The 20,363-nt window shown below is 52.2% G+C and overlaps 1 protein-coding gene across 1 annotated transcript in view; it reads right to left on the bottom strand.

Annotated features, from left to right (window-relative positions):
- Positions 1–20,026, bottom strand: part of twz (BTB/POZ domain-containing protein twz) — a 117,489-nt gene extending 97,463 nt beyond the window's left edge. The window contains exon 1 of the mRNA XM_075673472.1: positions 19,439–20,026. Within this exon, the coding sequence (XP_075529587.1) occupies positions 19,439–19,515 (77 nt within the window). The 5' untranslated portion in view covers positions 19,516–20,026. The remainder of the gene's footprint in view (positions 1–19,438) is intronic.
- Positions 20,027–20,363: the final 337 nt, after the last annotated feature.

Below are 20,363 nucleotides of genomic sequence, written 5' to 3'. Positions count from 1 at the left end.
CGAGCTGCAGCGAAGTCATGTCTGCTTAGCAGCCGTCCCCATAATCTGATGAACAAGTGCATTGGCGTTCCACTTGCGGACTGCTAGATAGATCGAAAGAGCTAGCCGACTTGCCTAGATAGACGCTTTCGATAAGCTATTCACTAGAGCGCCAATATATCTCTTGGCACATTTTAAGGACACAATGTCTCGAAAGTGGTGCTGGTCTGAGGATTTCTGCAGCTCGCGCGAGGTGCAGAGCAAAGCGCAAGCGCTGAGTCGCTGGTTAACACATGAGCAGTGGAATCACTTTGTGGGGCGGAGGAAGACGCCCTAAATTGCTTTCCACTTTTACTCCGCGCTTGTCCTTCAGAACAAGCGGATCTCGTCGATGCCTCTATTTAGATTCTGGGGTATTACGCGCCATTACCATGGTATGATCATGAGGCACGCCGTAGTGGAATAATTTTGACCGCCTGCAGGGGTACACGGGGTGCCTCTATATGCAAGATATACGTTCAACCTCATCCACCTCCTACTCTACACCACCCTCAATAGAGTCAGGCTGTTCTGTTTTATTTGCTGAAATGCGCAGGAGCGGATCAGATGTTAGACACTAAAGATTAGGAAGAAAAAGCGTTCGTTCAAGAATAAATTTACGTTAATTTAGCGTTACGAGGTTAGTTATTAAAAGAGGAAATGAAGGACAAAAGTCCGAATTTCGCGCCGAAATCCCAGCTCCCAGTATGCGTCATTGTGACAAAGTATCTTTCTTGTTTTCGCATTTGGGCCGCTACATGTGGCTCACTAAACGTTTTTGAACCTTGCCAAGTTTAGTCCTTGGCTCTCTTAGAATACAGCGCAGTCCATCTGTTCTGATAACAAATTAACGAAACTCAAGCAGACGCCGTTAGAATCAATGACGTCACGGCGAGCTGGTGCCAGAACTCAGAGGCGGCGTCGCCACGTGCCTGTCTCCTCCTATGCCTTTTCTGTCTGATGCCAAGCCTCTGCTCGCGATATGCATGCGTTTCTTTTCTTATCTTTTTCTTTTGTTTGTTTTGTAGTGCGAGAGGGCAATTTGATAACACACCTCAAATACTGGCTTGGGTGAAAGCGGTCTTTTGCATGGCAGGTATACGCTCGGCGGTAGGTTCTGGCGTTTGTTTTCGCGGTCGTGCGGTCGGTTCAGTGTGACGTGCGTCTTCTATGTGGTAAACGGTTCTGTGCGACGTGCTGAAGTGGTTTAAGGCGTCATGGCCGGAATTTCTGCCGGCGTTGAGATGGACGGAACACGCAGCGCCATGTGTGCGCGCATATTTGAGCCTACAATCAGCCTCGAAGATCAATTGTGTATTTCTGAACGTTCCAATCACTACTGTGACCTTATTGCAGTATTATCGTCTATTTCTAAGCTGCAGCTTAGAAGCCATGGAACATACGCGACGATCGTAACAGCGTGGGTACCGCTCTGCTACGATAGGAGCTGTGCTGTTATACTTTGACAAGCGTTCAAACTGTTCGCTGCAGGTTACATTGCGTGACTACTTGGTTGGATGGATGAGATTTCCACCCATGAATAAAATAGTTTTGGCTAGTAATAGCAGCATACCTTACAGTCTGAATTAAGCTTGTCCAGCAAAGCAACCGTTTACGAACTGCGCGAGCGTCCTAAGCAGTAGTAGGTGCTGGATTACAGATATCTTTGTTCTATATAGCGCATGGTCCACGCATACGGCATCAGAGGTTATATATTTATAATCGTTGTGCGGTGTTAGCCCGTTTTCTCTTGCTTTTTAGAGAAAGAGGATGATAACCGAATTTTCTTTTTCGGTTGTATTCGTTCAGTTCTCTACGACGCACTCACACGTATTACAGAAATTTTGTGCTCAAAAATAGCCATCGCATTCTTTTTATGCGAACCCTCTCATATATTATGGCTGTATACAGGCCAAAAAGGCAATGCCGAAGCCCACAGCTTATATATGTATCGTGCTGCCTCCCCAACCGCAGTGATCGCTATGTTGAGCAGCGCCATGGACCTCATGCAGCAAGGCTAGCGTAGACATATGGTAATTTCAAGCATACTAGACTTGAAATGCGTGAGAACGATGCCAGTGTATCCCAAATATTTGATAGCGCCTGCCGCTCAGATGTTTCATGGTTGCCTTAGGTTGGCCGTGCACGAGCGTGCGCTCTTATGTTTCGTTTTACTCCCTACGCCAATCGATCAGACAGTGAGCTGATTTACCATTTAATGCTGGTAATACAGAGACGCCGGTTTTCTTTGTTGAATTAAAATCGATATAAGCAAAGTAGTAAACAACACATACACGCACCGCGACTGATAATGCGCGCACACCGCGGCTGATTGTGCGCGTCACATTTTTGCGCCCCCAAGGCATATTTCTGCCTACAGTAGTTACCGATGCACCGAAAGGCTTCCCTGACGACCTTACATGAACGGACATGGCGCAAATTTCACAAAGTAAGACCTAAAACATCTCGCAATCGTTCCGCAGCACGCGACAGCAATACTTTCAAGCAGCGCCGCGCCGGATCGCCCAAGCCAGAGAGGAGGAAAGGCTCTCCGCGCGCCCTATCCTCCTCACCCGATGAAACAGTCTATACTTTACAGGTACGTCCAGCCATTCCCTCGTGTTAGTTTTGTATGCTCTTGGTTAATAGGGTAGCTGATTTTCAGGTTTTTGCAGGTCGTCAATTTTTTTCTTTTTTTTTTTCGCTCTCAAGAAAGAAATGAGACGACCATCTTGTGTCTCACTGTTCTTTGCGTTGTGGGGTAGCAACCAATTCTGTGAACCCGGTGGGAGACCTCGATTGCTCTGATGAGCAATAAATGATAAATTATCCTTTAACGCAACCAACTCAATACGCGCGCCAAGACCGGCGCTGCGTCGGACTTGCAGCAGAGGTTTCGCGGTAATAGCGAAACAGACCGCTGCATGATCGCAAGGCACACCATGCGTAACTTTGTTGCTGAAAACGTGCACATCTTTCTCGCGCTTTTTACGACAAGGAAACGGGAACACAGGGACAATTCAACGAGTGGTGCGCAACCGCATCCCACGTTTGCCTGTGTTTTCCCGTTTCCAGGTGGCACAAAGCGCGACAAGAGAAATATATGACCACCACAAACGAGTCCCTTCCATCGCTTCTTTTGCTGAAAGCGTTTATCTCGTCTTATTCCCCCTTCATCCCGTCGCATCTCTAACCACCCTTGTCCGTTTCCCTCCGTTCAATGTGAGGTGACAATGTCGCTCTAAAGCGCTGTACGCAAGAGCATGGAACGCTTCGCAGATAAGGAAAATTGTACAGAGAGAGAGCATAATGTACACGAAAGAGCGCTTTTCGTCACCCACTGCTTCGCAGTGGCGACTATACAAAGTCTTTACGCAATCGACTGCCCGTTAAACACGCAGGTAACGCCCAGCCACTATGAGCACGCACCGAAACGATCCACGCTTCCGACCTAAGTTTTTAGACTGGCACGCAACATCCACCTATCATAGCACTGTCAATGAAGGGCAAGAGGGAGGGGGGCATAGGTGTTGGCGCGCTGGTGGACTTAAGTCCAGCAGCAGGATCGCGAGCCCGCCGCGCGCGCGGGCTAACGAGCCCGGGCGGCCCACTCTCTGGGCGGCTGTGCGCGCTTCCACCGTGATGGATGAGCGCAATTACGCGCTCGACGCTGGCCAGCCTTTTCACACCTGCCGCCGACGGCTGAGAAGAGGCCATCGGGACCGCCCGTGACCACGGCTCTATAGCGCGGCCCGCAAAAGGCCAACCCGTCGGGTGGGAGTCATCACATACCACCCCCCCCCCACCCTTTCCCGTCCCCCACCAGCCGGCGCACGAGCGCCCTTCCCCAGTTTGCAGGCTGCGCCAATGCAAAACAAGGAGAAGCAAAGTGCACTCCGTAACCTACAGGTTTCGACGCTCCAAGACCTACCCTCTGCTTACACAGAGATCGAGAAATTTGTCCGCGACGAGTTTTATCCGTGAATTGTGATGAGGTGCATAGGCGTCAGAAGTACATAGTTAGCAAAAGAAAGGAGGGGAGTGATTAGAAAACGGTCGTTTGCCAACCATCGCACTGCCCCGCTACACTGTGTACAGAGGCTATTGCTGCAAACTGTGAGGAAGGACGCTGTGGAGATGTGAAATTACAGATCGCAGCCCCCGTGTATTAATTGTAGTAACATTGCCTGTGCTACGCACTAACCTATACAATCTGCTAGACCCGCGAGCAACTTTTGACTCTGACCAAACGAAGATGAACGCACCCCGGACCGCAAGGTAGCGGTCGTCACGCACGAGTTGAGCGGATGGAATTGCAACCTTCGGCGCTGCAGCTCCAGAAATTGGTTCCGAACACGGCGAAGTCACGCGCGGACACCACGTTTTGTGCCCAAGATTCCGCGGGGCGCACGGCCGCCTATATTTAGGCGCGGGAGACACCTTGAGCACACAGCGAGCAGGTCTGCACCAAATGTGTGCGCGAGTAATGGGCTCGCGCTCGTCTCTGAGCCGACGCGTCTCGCTTTCCGTAGGTCATTGGTCGCGAAGATTAACGCCCATTACTGGCACGTGCTGAACTTTGCATCCGGGTGCATTGTTTTCAGGCAGCCGATCCTCCGTGGAATGCGCACAATGGGGTGGGCGGGAGGGGTAGAGCTCAAAATGGAGCGTGCCCTTGCCAAGCCATCCAGGAGAGCGATCGCGCAGTCATTTCGCTCCAGTGACCGTGCTCACCCCTTCTCCAACTGACTGCCCTCCGCACATGCTTCCCCCTCTGAGCAGGGGCGTCCGCTTTTGGGGCGAAAAGTGGCCCGAACAATGGGACAAATTGCAGTGGCGCCTTTATCGCGGCAACAGGTGCCCCTCATCACGAGCTCTGCGGTCAGCAAAACGCCCGGTGGCCGCTGCGGACCCTCCGTGCCCCGCTGTTGGCGGCCCTGCAGATTGCGCTCATTGTCTTGGGCGAGCTCGTTAGGCGCGGAAGCGCGATAGCGCGCGCGCTCTGCCCCGATCGGGCGCGCGAGTTTGTCGTGCTCTGAAAAGCACCACTACTTGAAGATGTCCCGCGCGCGCGCGCTCATTTTTCACCGGAGGAGGGAACTCGTCACGCTTTTCAGCGAAACCGCCGCTAATTACTGCTGGCGCTGGCGAACGCAGCGAAGCTGCGCACGCGTCACGCACCTGTCTCTCCGTGCATCGCTCCGTCCAAGCCGCACGTTCTGCAGCGACGAGCATAATGAGGCCCGGGAAAATAACGGTATCATGCTGTACGATGATCCTTTGCCGGCCGCCACGTTTAGTGCAGATACGCTTGACAGAAATAAATGAGCGCGGAGAAAAGAACGCGCGAAAGACGTTGCTGAACTGCTTCGTTCCTACAGTTCAAAATTTGCCCCGATCCTACTGGACTATAATGGCCGGGGCTAGGAGGTCAGGCAAGGGGGAGTCTGGGCGCTTTCATTTCCTGAACTACGCAAGGATTTCACCATGCGTCCACTTGCCAAAAAGAACGCGTTATCAGTGCGAGAACTCGCTGTTCAACTAGTTCGCCAGCTTTCCTGAACCAACAGCGCGGAAGGGACGCAATGCACAAGAACGGCACACACACACACACACACACACACACACACACACACACACACACACTCGTATGCAGTGCGGTACACTGTAAACGGGTTCACTGTAATATGTGGCTCTCACTTCGGCAACTGCCGGCACAGTTTACGTCAACGTTCTGCGCAAGTGCGTAGAAAGGTGCCGGCACCACCAAGCACAAGTCATCTGCTGCAAAGCCGGGCGAGTGCGTACTTGCCAGAAAAAAAAATTAATGCCGTGTTCCCTTTAACAGATGACCGGACTGCATACTTTCAAGCGGAGCGTACACGTATACACACTGACCGGCGCCACCTTTGTCGCAGCCTGTATAGACTGGAGTAATTTCCATGCGTGCGTTTAGGGGTATACCACGAACAACATACATCACACCTTGTATTAGTATCGACAGTGTCTAGTAAAAAAAGCGTTTCTTAAACGATATATAGCACTGCCGACAAGAAATCACACCAGTAATACGTGAAGCCCATGTAAAGCCGAATATAACTCAACTGCTTCCAAGATTTTCTCATTGACTAGTTAAATACATGCATTGCAAGAGAAAAAATAGTATCCCTGAGCGAGGAGAATAAGCGGATCCCAGGGGCTCGATTTTGGTTAGTTACGACCATAAATTCATAAGATATCAGAGAGTCGGAGATAGTTTGCGTGGAAGAAGAGTTGATGCTCCAAGAAAGCAAGTTTAGTGTAGCTCCGTGTAGTGTTCACCTTTGTACACGGAGAAAAAGAAAAGAGTCGTGTCGCCTGCGCATGGGCGACACGCAAACGGCGTTTGCTGCGTGCGTTGGGCGCGCTATTTGTATAGCGGACCTCCCCAACTCGACCCCCAAAGCTTTGCATCAACGTGGCGGAATCCATCGAAGCGGCGGCTCACGCGTTTGCACCTAATCTGACTAGATGTCTAAGAAACTGAACATGTTCGTGAGGTGCGAATCATAATGTAAGTGATCGCCTCCTCTCACCTCCCGTAAATCACAAAGATCCAACAATAATTATCGCTGTTTTTCAGTTTTTGGAATCCAAACTCCATGAAATCTGAAACCTTGTCGACTTAAAACAGGGCCGTTCGGCCGTTGCTATCGCGAAGACAGGAACGAGTCCGTATTGGAAGACGAAAATTGCGAATCGGCCGATAATCTTCCTCAGAGAATTGATACTGACAAGTAACCACTGAACGCGAATAAGCACAGCACTTCATTTACTAGAGTTATAATTTCCGCGTGGGGGAAGCTAATAATATATAGACCCACATTCTAAAACAGTGCGTCCCTGTTCGCGCTTCATTATACTTCTTGATTCCGGGAAGACCTACGCGTTTGTAATGCGTGCGCTTTTTACGCACTATGTTTTTCGCTCCTACACAAAAATACTCCATTAGCAGTGGTTTCGTTAAGCTTCGTGAAGGTGCAGTCTGATGAGTCTTATATAGTGAAGGAAAACGAAGGGGAAGAAAAGAATTGGGCGACGAAAGGCAGAGAAGGTATATATACCTACGCGCTATACATGCACTTTTTTGTTTGCCCTCCTACCTTGGACACCATTTACGAGGCTTTTGGCGAGAAAGGGATTCAGATGAGGGTCCGAACATATACACACACGTATACAGACGGCAGGGAGCATGCCAACAGCTAGCTGGGGAGGCCCGGAATAGGGTTCCCGTATCTGTAATCGGCGGCTACGCGCGCTCGCGCTGCGGGTATGCACGATACGTGTAGCTTTCAAGAGCAACGGTTTCTTTTTTTTTCTCCTCAAAGCTTACGAGGCGATTCTGCTAGCGGCTCCGCTAAAGCCAACTATCGAGCGCTCGCCTCCTCCTCGAGTTTTGTGATAGGCGCTGATGCGTTCACCGCCTCACGCTGACGAGGGGGCGACGGCAGCTCTGCCGATTCGCACGCTTCCGACAGAATCATCATCGCGAGCCCGATGAGGAAGTAAAGCGCGCCGATGTTGGCTGCTCAGCCCCGGAGACCACGCTGCTGGGCCGCGCTCGACTTGGCCCGCGGCGTTTCACCTCGAAACACGTGTGAAGATGACGGCCTCTTGTCGGAAAACTCATCGCTGAAACCGTGGGCAGGGCGCGCGAAGGACGCTAAATAAGCGCGGCGTAATTAGAACTGTCAATCACGCTTAAATAGAGTCACGGTTAACAAGAAACAAAGACACGGCGAAAGAAACAAAGAACAAGAAAAAGGGGGGCGGGGGGTCGGTGCGCCTCTTTTACGCTGCGTCCGTGAATAACGAGGCGCCCTGCGAGAACTGGGGGCGGCGAGTCCCGTCATGGATACTATATACGCACCCGATGAAGTTGCGCTTGGAAAGTTTATCGCCGCTTTGTTTTCTCTTTCTTTCCCACATGCGAGGCTAATTGCAGCTTATTGTGACCACGACCTGGTTGTCACGCGCACTCAAGGCGAAGAGTGGCCAACGGCTTTTATAGGAGGAGGCCGCTTCTCCAGGGAGGGGCACCTCTTATTACTTTTTTTTAAAGCACCCCGCATTGTCTTGTAGCCAGGTTAAGAAGCAGCCCGCTTTTTTGAGCCCCGTCTGTCATTTCAATTGACACTCAAGAACAGGGAATGAATGCGGTTCTGAAACAAGTGGGTGGTGGTGCGTGGAATCGAGTCAGCAGCCATAGATAAGCCCCGAGCGTGCGCTATAACCACTGCTCCACATTCACCTTCTGTTGCGATCAGTTGTTAATCGTTATAAGCTAAGAAATTAGCCGAGCGTGTCCATCCCCAGCTGAGTAAGATTCCCCGGCCAATGCAGAGCGGCGCGCATTATGCAGGAAGGAAAGGGCTTCGGAAAGGTGGGTGTGAGGACAGAGATTATAGTATTAAAAAAGATTCGCGCCGACTCTCGCTATGTGTGCAGTACGTACCGCGGAAAAAAAAGAAGACGCTCGCCATGGGACTGGAGGATGGAAAGCCGTAGCTGGGGCCTTCGGGTCGACTGACCGAGGCCAAAAGGGCGGAATCCCGAAAAGAAGCATCTCGGGAGCGGATGCGTGCTCTTCCAAGGCGACACTGTATAGCAGTGCGAAAATAAGTGGACTGCGAAAGGGACCTCGAGATAGCGCCTCGTAACTGCTGCTCCCTGTAATTTTCTTATTTTTCTGACGTTGTTGTGCCGACTTCGGTGCTCCACTCTGTATGACGTGACTATACCATCGTCGTGCTTTACGGTGCCCTCCTCTTAACCCCAATGGATACAATGGGGCTCCTATATGATACACCGTGCCGTGCGCTCACCGGCGATAAACGCCGGTGTTGTATTTGTATAATCTCAGAAAGACGACATGCGTTCTCCGGTTTGGGCGCTCCGGCAAACGGAACTAAGGACACACAAGAGGTTCTGAAAGAAGCTGACGCCCCTTTTCTTATGCTTTTCTGTTCCCTTTTTGTCGCACACATGCCGGTTTGCTTCGAGCGTTGCGAGTGTATACGGGGGATTTGCCACTTGGTGACGCGGCTCGTTGCATTTCTCGAGAACGCAACAGCACTGATTTCTTTTACTACACACGACGCCGCAGTCTTTCCAGTCTGGCGACACGCGACGCGGTGCTAATACTCTGGTCGAACAGGTTGGAGTGGCGGGACGCAACGTCTTTGTGCGCGGTCACGCAAGGAAGATTCTGCAACGGCGCCCACCGAGGCTGCCCCTGCAGTGTTCGCGCTCATACACATATTCGTGTCTTCGTGGCAACGAGTCTCTCGATTGCTGCAGGAAAGCTCAGTCCATCGTGCTGCTGCGCAAATAACCGAGGACATTCGGCAGCCTTCTGGCTAAGCACTTGAGGCCGTAGATCCTAATGAATAAGACAGACGGTGCCTAATGCGGCTGACAAACATTCACTGATGAGCATTGAATGATACGAGAGTGTCGACTGTACGGATGTATGTATGTATGTATGTATGTATGTATGTATGTATGTATGTATGTATGTATGTATGTATGTATGTATGTATGTATGTATGTATGTATGTATGTATGTATGTATGTATGTATGTATGTATGTATGTATGTATGTATACCCAGTCTTGAGGTGCCGCCAAAATAATTGAAACGAATCCGCCAAATAACCCTATCCTAATACGAAGGCACGGTTTCAGGATCGCTCAGCATGGAAGCTTAAAGCACGCCTCTCACAGTTGTAAGCTAGAGCCTGTGATTCAAATAAGAGTGAAAGGCAAACTTAAACATGACATGGACACGCATACGTTCCAATACGCTTTCGCTCTTTGGCACTATAAAGCATTCAGAAAAAGAAAGACTGCGTTTGAAATGGCTAAAAAGTCGCCCTTGGTTTGCGCTGAAGACGCAACGGCGTTCGTATGAAGGGCGAATTATTACACTCAGAGGCTATTCCTCTATACGGAAAAGCGAAGGGGAGTGTTGCGTTTCGCCTGCGACACGTGGTTTTGCCGGCGCGACTGCGGAGGGGCGGCAGACATTTTGGCCCGATCGTCGTCACCGCAACGCTCATCGGCAGGTGTTTCCAGGCGCGACTGCGGCGATGCGACCGCAACGGATCACCCTCGCATTCCAGTCATTGTGCCAGAACCAGGCGATGCGAAAGCAGGGATCATCCCCTCATTACAGTCATTGTGCCCGACCGGCAGCGCTACAACAGGGTGCTACGAGATCGTGCTCGACATGGTGCTACGGCAGCGCTACAACAGGGTGCTACGAGATCGTGCTCGACATGGTGCTACGGCAGCGCTATGACAGGGTGCTACGAGATCGTGCTCGACATGGTGCTACGGCATCGCTACGACAGTGTGCGTCACCATTAGCCCATTGTACATTCACGTGCTCGTCTTTTGAGGGGTTCCTTCTTGCCCTCAACTGCGAGAGTATAAAAACAGCTGCCCCCGGACGCCAGAAAGGAGGGCTCCGATTTCTTCTGTTGAGTAAAGTGCTCTCCCGTCTCTCTACTTCGGTCAAACCTGACCGCCAACTCTTTGCGATGTTAAAATAAACAAGTTGTTTCGTTGTTACCAGTCGACTCATGCTTTGCCGGGACCTTCGGATGCTTCCAGTTGTACCCCAGGCCGCCAGGCCAACGCTACCCTTGGGGCTTGCGACCCAGGTACAACCACGGGCGTCAGCGCCGAGTTCCCAACAGATCGTACCAGCGGTGCGATCCAAACATCTGGTTGGCAGCGGTGAGATCGCCTCCGACTTCAAACAACTGTCTGCCAGCGGTGAGATCGCGACAACGGAGGCCAGCAGCGAAGAGATGCAGTTGACGGTATGCTAAGCAGCTCAACGACGATCCGGGAGCAGTGCAACGAGCCCTGTGTGACGACTGGTTGCCTGCAGCGGAACGACTGCGCGGAATTCCTGCCTGCGAGGTTTGGTGAGTGCGGGACTTTCTTCTTCTGAGCTTTGCCAGGCTTTTTGTTAGTGTCAGAAACAGAGCTGGTAATTGTGGTTGTCGTTGCTGCCGGGTTAGTTTGCGGCAAGACAATAGTAAGCAGTAGAGAAAGCAGCATTCAGAGCAGCCATGGATTTGAAGTCGTTGCGCAAACCGAAATTGTTGGAGCTTGCAAGAGAGTTGGGTCTGGATGTCTCGGACAAACTCAGAAAACCAGAACTGATAAAGGCTATTCTTGAGTTAGAGGCTGAGGATGACGAGCTGTCGGAATGCCTTGAGACCATGGAGGAGAGGGAGACTGCAAAAAGACAGGAGCGCGAACTTAAAGAGCAAAAAGAAAAAGAAGAGCGCGAACTTAAAGAACAGAAAGAAAAAGAAGAGCGTGAACGTAAAGAACAGAAAGAAAAAGAAGAGCGTGAACGTAAAGAACAGAAAGAGCGAGAGCAACAAGAGCGTGACCGTCAACACGCTTTGGAAATGAAGCGTCTTGAGGTAGAGATGGAACGCGCTCGTAATGGAAGTCAGGCACACGGTGCAGGAGAACGCGTATTGTTCAAAATGACTGACCTGATGCGGCCGTTTAAGCTTGGAGAGGACATTGGTTTGTTCCTGGTTAACTTTGAGCGAACGTGCGAGAAGCAGGGGTTCTCTCGGGAAACGTGGCCACAGCGCTTGCTCACTTTGTTACCCGGCGAGGCGGCCGACGTAGTCGCTCGCTTGGATAGAGAGGAGGCAGAGGATTTCGACACAGTGAAATCGAGTCTTCTAAAAAAGTACCGGCTGTCTGCGGAGGCGTTCCGTCGGAAGTTTCGGGAAAATGAGAAAGGCAGAAGTGAGTCATATACAGAGTTTGCGTATAGGCTTATGTCGAACATGCAGGAGTGGCTCAAAGAAGAGAAAGCGTTTGGTGACCACGATAAAGTTCTGCAGTGTTTCGGGCTAGAACAGTTTTATAGTCGGTTACCGGAGAACGTGCGATACTGGGTCTTGGATAGGCCAGACGTTTGTACGGTGGCTAAAGCCGCTGAGCTAGCCGAGGAGTTTGTGACGCGTCGGGCTCGCGGAGCTAAGGACGGTCAAAAGGGTGAATTTGGCTCGAAGTTTGAGAGGCCAAAGTTCACACCCATGAGAGCAAAGGGGAACACGCGTAGTGCGGATGCGAGTGGAAGCAGTGCGACCGAACCTAAGGAGACGGCGGCAGCCGAAGCCGAACGCAGAAAGCGGTTCGAGATGAGGCAAGCGCGCGTTTGTTATACGTGCCAGAAGCCGGGTCACTTTTCGGCGCAGTGTCCGGAAACAACACCAAAAGTTGTGTTTTTTTCAATAGGCAGCACTGACGAGAACATGAAGCTTCTCGAGCCTTACATGCGAGACCTCCTCGTGAACGGGAAAGAATGCCGAGTGCTTCGCGATTCCGCAGCTACGATGGATGTAGTTCACCCATCTTACGTAGAACCCCATATGTTCACGGGCGAGTGCGCGTGGATCAAGCAAGCCGTGGAAGCTCATAGCGTGTGTCTGCCAGTAGCAAAGGTGCTTATTGAAGGACCTTTCGGAGCGCTTGAGACAGAGGCGGCAGTGTCATCTATGCTGCCACCCCAGTACCCGTACCTATTTTCAAACAGGTCCGATCACCTCCTGCGCGAGAAGGGGCTTTTGTTTGGTGAAGCTAGTGTTCAGGCCTTAACTAGATCGAAGGTTCGGGAGCTCGCTGCAAAGGCGGTAGTTGCGGGGCCGACGTTATCAAACAACGAAAAAGGGTCAGAGGCGCAGCAAGCTGGTATTCCGAGCACGCCCGAACAGAATAAACTTGAGTCTGTAACGTTAAAGGCGCCAGATACTGGAGAGGAAATGCCCGACACGGGAAAGTTAGAAGAGCTATCTACTGATTTGCTCATCGCGCCTACGTCAGACGGACTTGATAGGTTGCTAAAAGTCAGCCGGTCGGCTTTGATAGCCGAGCAAAAAAAGGATGGCAGCCTGGAAAACGTGCGCTGCAAAGTCAAAGAAGGTATCGCCAGGAAAACTGCGCGTTTTGTGGAAAGGGGTGGAGTCCTGTACCGGAAGTATCTAGACCACAGAGGAGTGGAGTTCGATCAGCTGGTCGTGCCTCAATGCTATCGTCAGGATCTGTTGCGCTTGTCACACGGGGGTTCGTGGTCCGGACACCTAGGAGTTAAGAAAACTAAGGACCGTCTCTTGCAAGAGTACTATTGGCCAGGGTGTTTTCGGGACGCAGACCATTTCGTGAGGACATGTGACACTTGTCAGCGGGTGGGCAAACCAGGGGACAAATCGAGGGCGCCGTTGAAATTGGTACCTATCATTACGGAGCCTTTTAGACGGCTCGTTATTGATACTGTGGGACCTCTGCCGGTAACAGCCACGGGGTACAGACACATTTTGACTGTGATCTGCCCAGCGACAAAGTTCCCTGAAGCAGTGCCGCTTAAAGAACTCAGCTCAGTTGAGATAGTTAATGCACTACTGTCCATATTTGCGCGAGTTGGTTTCCCTGCGGAAATCCAATCAGATCAGGGCACAGTGTTTACTAGCGCTTTGACGACAACTTTTCTCGAAAGGTGTGGGGTAAAGCTGTTACACAGCTCAGTGTACCACCCACAGTCGAATTCCGTTGAGAAGCTCCACTCCGTCATGAAGCGCGTGTTGAGAGCCTTGTGTTTTGAACATCAAACTGACTGGGAGCTGTGTCTGCCTGGGGTGATGTTTGCTTTAAGGACCGCGCCGCATGCGGCTACGGGGTTTTCGCCAGCTGAACTGGTGTACGGTCGCTCGCTTCGATCTCCGCTTCGCATGCTTCGAGAATCGTGGGAAGGTAGGGGCGACGACCCAGTCGTGGTGGAGTACGTGCTTAAGCTCCTCGAACGCTTAAGAAGGGCACAGGAGTTGTCAGGTGAAGCAATGACAAAGGCCCAGCAGAGGGCCAAGGTTTATTATGATCGGACAGCCAGGGCCCGTCGTTTTGAGGTTGGCGATGAGGTCATGATATTGCGCACATCGCTAAACAACAAACTAGACGTGCAGTGGGAGGGCCCAGCACGAATTGTTCAGAAACTGTCGGACGTTAACTACGTGGTAAGTCTGCCAGGAAAGCGGAAAGCACAGCAAGTTTACCACTGTAATCTGCTCAAACCTTATAGACAAAGGGAAGCAGTGGTGTGCATGATGGTAAACGTTCCTGAAGAGCTTCCGGTCGAGCTTCCAGGACTAGGCTCAGTGACGAACAGGGAAGACACCGGTCAAGTCATTAGTGACCTTATCAGTAAAGCACCGCTGTCGCCCGAGCAGAAAACCGAACTACACCAGCTATTACAAGAGTTTCAAGGTCTGTTCTCTGAGAGGCCTGGTAGGACTTCTGTACTTACTCATGATATAGAACTTACCTCCCCAGAGCCAGTACGATCCAAGGCGTATCGGGTGTCACCCCGCCAGAGCGATATTATGGAGGCTGAGGTAAAGAAAATGCTACAGCTCGGTGTTATGGAGGCAGGTGAGAGTGATTATACCTCCCCTTTGATTTTAGTTGAGGTACCGGGCAAGGAACCTCGTCCTTGCGTCGACTACCGCAGGCTTAATTCCATCACTAAGGATCAAATTTATCCGATCCCTAACATCGAGGAGCGCCTTGAGAAAGTTAGTAGCGCTCAGTTTATTTCCACCCTAGATCTTGTCAGGGGTTATTGGCAGGTTCCACTTACAGAAGAGGCTAGTAGGTATGCGGCGTTCATTTCACCAATGGGAACATTCCGTCCTAAAGTGTTGAGTTTTGGTTTGAAGAACGCGCCATACTGTTTTTCAAGCCTCATGGATAAAGTGTTGCGGGGACAGCAAGAATTCGCTTTACCGTAGCTAGACGACGTAGCGATATTCTCCGCATCCTGGTCTGAGCATATGGCACACTTGCGGGCAGTGCTAACCCGCCTGCGCGAAGCGGGCTTGACAGTAAAGGCTCCTAAGTGCCAGTTAGCACAGGCCGAGGTTGTCTACCTCGGTCACGTGATTGGTCAGGGTCGTCGCCGCCCCTCGGAAATAAAAGTGGCCGCTGTGCGAGACTTTCCGCAACCGCGCACAAAGACCGATATTCGGTCGTTCTTGGGTGTCGCCGGCTACTATCAGAGGTACATCCCTAGGTACTCTGATATCGCGGCTCCCCTGACGGATGCTCTAAGAAAAACAGAGCCTCAAACAGTCGTCTGGGACGAGACAAAGGAAAGAGCTTTTAGCGCCCTAAAGAGTGCCCTAACAAGCCAGCCTGTGCTACGATCGCCAGACTATACAAAAGGGTTCGTTGTTCAGTGCGATGCTAGTGAGCGAGGCATGGGCGTTGTACTGTGCCAACGGGAAAATGGAGAAGTAGAACACCCCGTCCTGTATGCTAGTCGTAAGCTGACCAGTCGTGAGCAGGCGTATAGCGCCACCGAGAAAGAGTGTGCATGTCTCGTGTGGGCCGTTCAGAAATTGTCCTGCTATCTAGCCGGCTCGAGGTTTATCATTGAGACGGATCACTGCCCTCTCCAATGGCTGCAGACCATCTCTCCCAAAAATGGCCGCCTCCTGCGCTGGAGCCTCGCTTTACAACAATATTCCTTTGAGGTGCGTTACAAAAAGGGGAGTCTCAACGGTAACGCCGATGGCTTAAGTCGAAGCCCCTAACGTAGGAATCAGCCTCAAAATTGTTTGTTACTGATGTTTTTCTTCCTGAGGCAGAATTTTTTTAACATATTGCTTTTGTTTAGTGTTTCAAAGTGATGATATGCTTTCTAGTGCAATTTTTCAATTTGTGGACGCGTTCTGAGTGATGCTAGACTACTGTAAGGAACTAGGCAGTGGTATAAAAAGGGGAAAGAGCCTGGCAGGGCTTAGTGAGGGTTGTGCCGTGCTTGCTGACTGAGCGGTTGAGTTTCAGCGTAGTTCTAACGCTTGCCGGGAACGAGAACAAAAATGTGAACTCTCCCGAAGTCACTTTGCAGTGTCCCGTGCGAACCTGAACAAGAGAACGAGGCCTTCTCTGTGCGCTGCGCTCAAGAAACGTCGAGGGACGCCCGACTTCGGTTATGAGCATCATCGAGCGACATCCCTCCGGACAGCGGATGCAGTCCCCTGTCCATCGGGATCTCCTTCCCCCGGCGGGGCGGTCTGTTGCGTTTCGCCTGCGACACGTGGTTTTGCCGGCGCGACTGCGGAGGGGCGGCAGACATTTTGGCCCGATCGTCGTCACCGCAACGCTCATCGGCAGGTGTTTCCAGGCGCGACTGCGGCGATGCGACCGCAACGGATCACCCTCGCATTCCAGTCATTGTGCCAGAACCAGGCGATGCGAAAGCAGGGATCATCCCCTCATTACAGTCATTGTGCCCGACCGGCAGCGCTACAACAGGGTGCTACGAGATCGTGCTCGACATGGTGCTACGGCAGCGCTACAACAGGGTGCTACGAGATCGTGCTCGACATGGTGCTACGGCAGCGCTATGACAGGGTGCTACGAGATCGTGCTCGACATGGTGCTACGGCATCGCTACGACAGTGTGCGTCACCATTAGCCCATTGTACATTCACGTGCTCGTCTTTTGAGGGGTTCCTTCTTGCCCTCAACTGCGAGAGTATAAAAACAGCTGCCCCCGGACGCCAGAAAGGAGGGCTCCGATTTCTTCTGTTGAGTAAAGTGCTCTCCCGTCTCTCTACTTCGGTCAAACCTGACCGCCAACTCTTTGCGATGTTAAAATAAACAAGTTGTTTCGTTGTTACCAGTCGACTCATGCTTTGCCGGGACCTTCGGATGCTTCCAGTTGTACCCCAGGCCGCCAGGCCAACGCTACCCTTGGGGCTTGCGACCCAGGTACAACCACGGGCGTCAGCGCCGAGTTCCCAACAGATCGTACCAGCGGTGCGATCCAAACAGGAGTGACTAGCGTTTTTTCGTTTTTGAGGTTTCAAGGAACGTACCGTAGAGACGCCACGCTCTCATCACTATAATATTCGTTGATCGACCTACCGAAAGCAAACTCATTGTCATTGCGCTTAACGAGTATATATATGAGCAGATAACACGAAAATAGCAAACTTAAAGGGAGAGTCATTATAAGCAACTCTATCTAGAAACACGTGCCTTTTAGACGTTTCGTGGTGAAGCTGCTTCGTTGGTGCATGAGCTCCGGGAGTTTATTACTTTACGGCCAAGATTCTTTTTCCTCTTCCAGTTTGTTGCATATCTCCTGAAGTAGAGTGTAACGGAAAGGAGTAAACTGTGCCTTTTACCCATACCCAAAGTGCTGGTAGACGTCGTGTTGAGTCTACTTTTCTGTCTCCTCGGTACGATTCTCGTAAAGCACACGAGACCACAGATTCACGCTGATTCAGCATATCCGTGGTTACGCTTCTGTAGTTCAAATGTCTGAAAGCACTCCCCTATAGTCGCCATCCTCTAAATTTACACGAGCAGTTCACTAAGTCTACGGGTGACCCGAAAATTGGACTCCAGAGCATTTGAGATACCTCAAGCAGTTCAATGCTATTGCAATTGAAGCGCGGAAGCCGTTGTTGCATTTAGTTGGAACAGCTCTAGTGCTGACAGACAAGGAGAAAAGAGAAGATGCAGCGTTTTAAGAGTTCTGCGTCTTTTCTTTTGACACTGCCTGTTCAACGCGAAGACCTACGCAACATAATTAACAAACACGCCCTAAGTGCCACATTGATATGACTTTTGCTCTTGAAAGAACGGAATTTCGCGTTGTAAACAGGAACATCTGCAAAGTTAAGACTGCAATTTGGTCTATAGTAGGACTCGATTCGTGGTACCAAACAAAAGTCAGTGCTATAAGACCAGGGACGAAGAAGTGCACGACACACGCGTTGGGTGCACTTCTCCCTTCGACAATTGTCGTAGCGCTGAAATTTGTTTGGTTCCACGAATGTAATCCAACTATAGCCGAATTAGCAGTCTTAGTTCACCACATAGTATAAAGCAGGCGTCATTCGTTGTTTTAACCCACAGCTTCAGCGCTCTTGTCGTGCACTGCTCTCTTCGTCCCTTGTCTTAGGGCCGAGTTTTGTTTGTTGCCAGGAACATCTGGATCACGTTACGAATGGACGCCGTTACAAATGCTTTTCTTTTGCAGACGATGTGCGCGCAGGAGATCAGTTAGATCGTGGGAATGAATTCCAGTCATGGTACAGAGGGTAAGGTCATCAACGTGTACACTGGATCCACTTGCCATGATCAAACGGCCTTCCTTTAAAACGTTCAGCTATGCAAGTCTAGGTCCGTTAAGAAAGACATGCCAAGCGGGAGTGATTCTCTGGCGTCCAAAATATTTGAGGCGACAATTTCGAGCTGGACTTTTTAGTCTATTCGTTCAGATCGGAGCAAAATGCATATGGATAACCAGCACTTCATTGTGGTGACGCTGAAGAGACTAACCAACAGGATGCACATATGAGGTAGCTGGTGACATTTAAAGCATGTGAAATATCGCGAAGACGAGACAAGAGCTAAGGGACAGCGCCGCTGTGTCATTGCATGCTCCGTGTTCGCGCTGTTTTTTCACAATGCTGAGACTAACCAACTTCATTAAATAGATTTAGCAGCCGAACACTCTCTCGCGCCACGGTCTGCGCATGTCACAGGAATAAATGTGGGTGTGGTTTTAGTGTCATGCTCTCAGCGCCAGACAATATGGAAATCAATTACGGCATCATTGCACAAAGAACGAATGTGGACAGGAGCCTCGCCAGGGGGAGCGTAAATCACAATTATTGAAATGTAAAGAGGAGCCACATGACTACAAATCCACTATCGTTAACTTTCTCGAGTCATCGCACATTTTCTAGCGGTGTCCAGGAAGCTGGAGATGCACATAATAATAATATTTGGGGTTTTACGTGCCAAAACCACTTTCTGATTATGAGGCACGCCGTAGTGGAGGACTCCGGAAATTTTGACCACCTGTGGTTCTTTAACGTGCACCTAAATCTAAGCACACGGGTGTTTTCGCATTTCGCCCCCATCGAAATGTGGCCGCCGTGGCCGGGATTCGATCCCGCGACCTCGTGCTCAGCAGCCCAACACCGTAGCCACTGAGCAACCACGGCGGGTCGGAGATGCACATGCGCGACGCGGTATTTGAAAACAAAACAAGGACGTCATCGCGTGTCAGCGCGGTTCCGCGCTTCCGAGTCGGTGACAGACCAGAGAGCGGGTGCTTAAAGGCGTGCACAACGCGGTTACTTTTGATGGAAGCAACGCGCGCGCCGACGCCACGATTCTCCCGCGGCCGCGCAGCCTCGCGAAATTCGCGCGCGTCAACGCGCGACCGCGGGCGTCACGTGCGCGCGGCGGTGGACCAAGCGGGAGTAAAAGGTGCGGCTTTGCTCCGGCTTGGTGGACAGCGCTAAGCGGAGCACGCTCACCTAGCGACGGAGAAGCGTCCGGCGTACACGGGGCTCGACGCCGGTGGCGGCTGTCCGGTTGCGCGGGCCACGGCCATGGCAGCGGCGCCGTTCACGTCGCGCTTGCGGCCGGCCCCGCTGGCGGCAGGCGACAGGTCGAGCGTCTCGGCGCCGTGCTCGCCGGCGCTCGCCGTGGCGCTGGGCGAAGTGCGGCGGCGCTCGGCGCGCAGCACCGCGCTGCCGCTCCGGGGCCGCTCGGCGCCGTCGCGGCCCGCGGCCGCCAACGGCAGCTCGGCCCGTCGGGGAAACAGCACAGCTTCCCACGGCGTCCACCGACCCTGGTCGTGGCACACTTGCACGCTGAGGGGTTCGCGCACGCGCTCCGGCAAGGTCCACGGAGCCGCCGCCGGCGCGTAGCAGAGCGCGGGCTCCACCGTTGAGGTCGACGGACACGGGGGCTCGTGGGCACACGCCGCCGGAGGGCCGCTCCTGCCACCGCTAATCCGCTGCCGTCGTGCCACCACACCGGCAGAGCGACTGGAGACGCCGCACGCAACTGCCCGGCCGTCCGAGCGGGACTGGCGCGGGCGGTGCCGCCGCCATGGGGCGCTCCCCCCTCCCCCCGGGAGAGACTCCTCCTCCCGCCGCCCCCCACGCCGCTGCGCACACCACCTCGCGGGCACGTGGAGCGCGCTCTGCCACGTGCGCCCCTCGCCCGTGCACCCTCTTCCGGGGTACGGCCTTCGTCCGCCACGCCGTCCGGCCTCCCTCGGCGCCGCAGCACGGCTTCCTTGCAATGCAACACGGAGTCTCTCCCTCTTGCATTGACAGCCGCTCGTTGTCCGATTAAACAGCGCGAAAAAGAGAGGGCACAGGAAGACTTCCTGTCCTCTTTCGTCCGTGCCTTTTTGCCATCGTGTAATGATGCGCTGTTGTAAAGTGGCCC

Source organism: Dermacentor variabilis, chromosome 1 (genome assembly GCF_050947875.1).
Source record: "Dermacentor variabilis isolate Ectoservices chromosome 1, ASM5094787v1, whole genome shotgun sequence".
NCBI lineage: Eukaryota > Metazoa > Arthropoda > Arachnida > Ixodida > Ixodidae > Dermacentor > Dermacentor variabilis.
The sequence above is the reverse complement of the archived record's forward strand: the minus strand, read 5'-3'. Positions and strand labels throughout refer to the sequence as shown.